Source organism: Sphaeroforma arctica (assembly GCF_001186125.1).
Source record: "Sphaeroforma arctica JP610 unplaced genomic scaffold supercont1.2787, whole genome shotgun sequence".
Classification (NCBI taxonomy): domain Eukaryota; class Ichthyosporea; order Ichthyophonida; genus Sphaeroforma; species Sphaeroforma arctica.
In genome coordinates, this window is record NW_014037771.1 from 616 (window position 1) to 4312 (window position 3697).

The 3697-nt window shown below is 43.3% G+C and overlaps 1 protein-coding gene across 1 annotated transcript; it reads left to right on the forward strand.

Moving 5' to 3' along the window:
- Positions 1-940: 940 nt before the first annotated feature.
- Positions 941-2318, forward strand: SARC_12990 (hypothetical protein; the record flags this gene model as incomplete). The annotated part of the gene is made up of 1 exon (XM_014292892.1): positions 941-2318. A coding segment is annotated over one exon (250 nt), but the record flags the coding sequence as incomplete, so codon positions are not given.
- Positions 2319-3697: the final 1379 nt, after the last annotated feature.

Here is a 3697-nt window from a genome sequence, read left to right on the forward strand (position 1 = left end):
CTTTGCCATCTGCGCTGTACTGAAGCCAGTTAGCAGTTCAATTGACCTACCTGCATGAGCGAGTGGATGAGAGGCGAATCATAGAGCTTACCCGACCATATCCAGATGAGATCACCCACCTGCTTGTCTCATACAGAGTCATTTCCTTGTGTGTCTTAATCCGCTGCATCAGGTGGGTGAGATGCAAATAGCTGAGTACATCCTTCACTGTCTGAATGAAGGTAACCATCTGGCCTATGTGCAGAAGTTCGGTCTACCCGCGCCAGTGCCGTCAGAGGACATCCTGAGGTTCCTAGAGCATGTCGGAAGGTGAGGTGTTCGTATCCATGGCAACTCGCGGGGATCGCTTATTGTGCATACATTATGATCCAGTTCGATGAGTATATCAGCGACGGCGACTCAAAAAAGGGGTAGGGGTAGTAGTAGAGACTATAGACTAGTGGCTGATAGTGCAACGGTGCGGGTCTGAGTGAGGTACTGATGCCTGTATGAGATTGCAAGGGAGGTGCTGTAATGAGCGAAGCTGTGTGAAAACACCTGTTATGTTGCAGACCCAAACAAAGACCGTGGTTTATCTCTATCGCTCGCACGGTGTGGTATTGGCTTGTCCCTGTTGGGTGATGTGCACAGGCCAAGCACTGGTTGTTGTTGTTGTAGCACAGCATGACTTGCTAAGGGGATGCGTGTGTTCGCTTACCGAAAACCCACCCAATGTGTCAGCGCTGACCTTCGTTTCGTGTACTAGATTTGCTTGACTATACAGATTATCAGTTCACAGAATGAGTGTGCAGGTGACCAAGGTGTGTATGTAGGATATACGGGCATCTCAATTGAAGATGGCTCGTACTTGCAATGCAGGCGTCAATGATTCTACTCCGTCTCATTGCCACCACCCGATCCCACATTTACTGATGCTGATTGTCTCCGCACTCTTATGCAGACACGCCGGTAGGATACAAAAGGGGAATGTGGTGGACCTCCTGTCGTCCGCTACTTTGTTTATTAGTCTGTACCGAAGGGGTAAGCTAGGCAAGTTCTGTGTCGACAGATTGCCCAGCGCGAGTGCGATAGAGGAAGCGCCCATTACACCTACTGTAGGGGCCGCTGACTCTGTTGTGGGTCTTGACGGCCGAGTGACAGATGGCACCTGTGCAAGTGCTGAGGGGACCGGTACAAGAAATGCGGTGTAGGTGCATGTCGTAAAATGAAGCCGTGGATACGCTACCAGTGTCTTATTAGAAATCTCCGCCCACTCGCGTCTGTCGAGTAGTCGCCACGGCCCTCTCTCTGTGTGTGCACACACGCCAGGTTAGATCTCGGAACAATGGGACAGTGAGGAATAGGGCACACGTGGACACCGTACGATGCAAGCACCTTGACGGCCCAATGTCATGTGGTGATCAGAAGTAGTGCTGAACTCTCCTCCTCCGGTGGTACGGGAGGTGTACACTCATGGTCTTTACCTACTAGCGCTAAGCGCAGAGACAGAGTCCTGCCACGACCAGCAGAGGAGCAACAGTACTATAGAGAAGGGTACACAAGCCTTTCTATGATAATACCGTCGGGAAACAGTACGGAGAAGTCGATGAAACAAGCATCCCGTTGGATGCGTATCTAGATCCTTTATGGAGCTATATCTAGATAATTTATAGAGCTCCACTTTAGAACTACACTTAGATCCCTTGTGGAGCTACATCTAGATCGCTTGTAGAGCTACATTTAGATCGCTTGTAGAGCTACATTTAGATCGCTTGTAGAGCGATCACTCATGTAGCTATATCTAGATCTCTGTTGAAGATATTCATATATGTATCTAGAATCCCTGTGGAGATTTATGTATCTAGATATATCTGGATTCCTCGTGGAGGTATATCAAGATATATATCTAGATCCCTTATGGAGCTATGTCTAGATCCCTCGTGGAGCTATATCTAGATACACCTAGATCCCTCATAGAACTACACCTGGATCCCTTTGTAAAGCGGAAGCGATACCTGGAGTCCATGTGAAGCTGCACGTCCAGAGGCTCACATACTACCGCGCAATGACAAAACAGTCAGTGCGTGTACTGTTATAAAGTGCAAGAGCCACGACAGCATGGCAGGCTGTTCTCGATTCTGTACTACAGGAGAATATTTTTTCGGAAAAGTTTGACATCGCCTGTTGTGTGCTCTAGGAGTGGTGAGTGGTGTCTGGTTTGCATGGACGATCGGAATAATCTGAGATCAATTCTTGTCGATTTTTTACTATGAATCATATGATGAGTGTTTCCAATCCCGACGAGCATTCCACATAAACGATTTTGAAAAGTACATTACTTTTGTTTTGCTGTGTAACCGTAGCAAGCCTAACGCGTCTGACCATAAATATCTATGACACTATAGCTAATCTCAAAGGCGATACGATGAACCACTCAAGCACACACACACACTCTCTCCCTATCTCTGCAGGCCAACGTAGCATACGCCGTAGTGCATGCATTTTGTATATTGATTACGTACGTCAGTCTCATATGTGTAGATATGAAGACAAAAAAATTCGCTGCTGGGCGTGTACTTTTAAAAAAACAAAAAAACAAATATATATATATAGATTTTATGAATAATAATATTTTGCACAGTATGTTGTTATTGTCGATATGTGGTATGTACAAAACGGAAGAGACAGGTACAGGTTGACCCAGAGGTAAGTATGTATATTTAAAATTCAATCTTACTGGCAGTTAGTTAGATAGGGTTTTTTTCTATAGAGGTTGAGTGGTTGACCCAGAGGTATATTTAAAATTAAATCTTACTGGCACTTAGAAAATAAACGAAAATATACTAATCTCATCTCGATCGAACTATTGTTTGAAAAGTTATGAAGGATTCCAGTTGGCAGTTTATACCAGAACTGGATCAAACTAGCCGCAAGTATTAATTTCATCCCGATCGGTCTATTGGTTCAAAAGTTATGAAGGATTCCAGTTGGCAGATTGTACCAGAACTGGGTCAAACTAGCCGTAAATAAGCATTATATATTATACAAGTCCATACATACCTTATTATAAGACCTTTCTGGCAGTACAGTATAGTGCTTTTATGGTCCATGGGGGGATATTTGTACGCGTATAGCGAGTCTGAACCTTGAAGTCGGAGCATGTATTCCGGCTACAATTCTCACTGGTATGTAAGGTACTTGTTAGAATATGTGATATCCGAAATGCACATCCAGACTCGCTATACGAGCACATATATTTAACCCTCCATAGACCTTTTAAGAGAAAGCGGTTTGAGGGATATATATTTAATGCCTGAGAATGGTCTGTTTGTTATGGGTGGGTTTGAATATACGTATGCTTACGTGTGGCTAGTTTGCATGACCCCGTTCCGGTACAAACTGGAATTTCTCATATTTTTTAAACCAATCGTCCGATCGAGATGATTATAATTTTACGTTTATCATTCATCAATACGAATTGTTCGAGTCATCTAACTGTCAATGAAATTGATTTTTAATGTACCTCTTGGTCAACCTCGGCTCTTTATAGTATATTTATAAAAAGCCCCTAGGTCTCCTCCGTCTGTCCATGTAAATACTTTTATACATATTTATGTAAATAGGATTGTATGTAGTACATTTATATTTTTTGAAAACGAAAAAACAAGAAAAAACATTAAAAAATATATAGAAAATGTTCAATTTTTAGAAGGCTCTA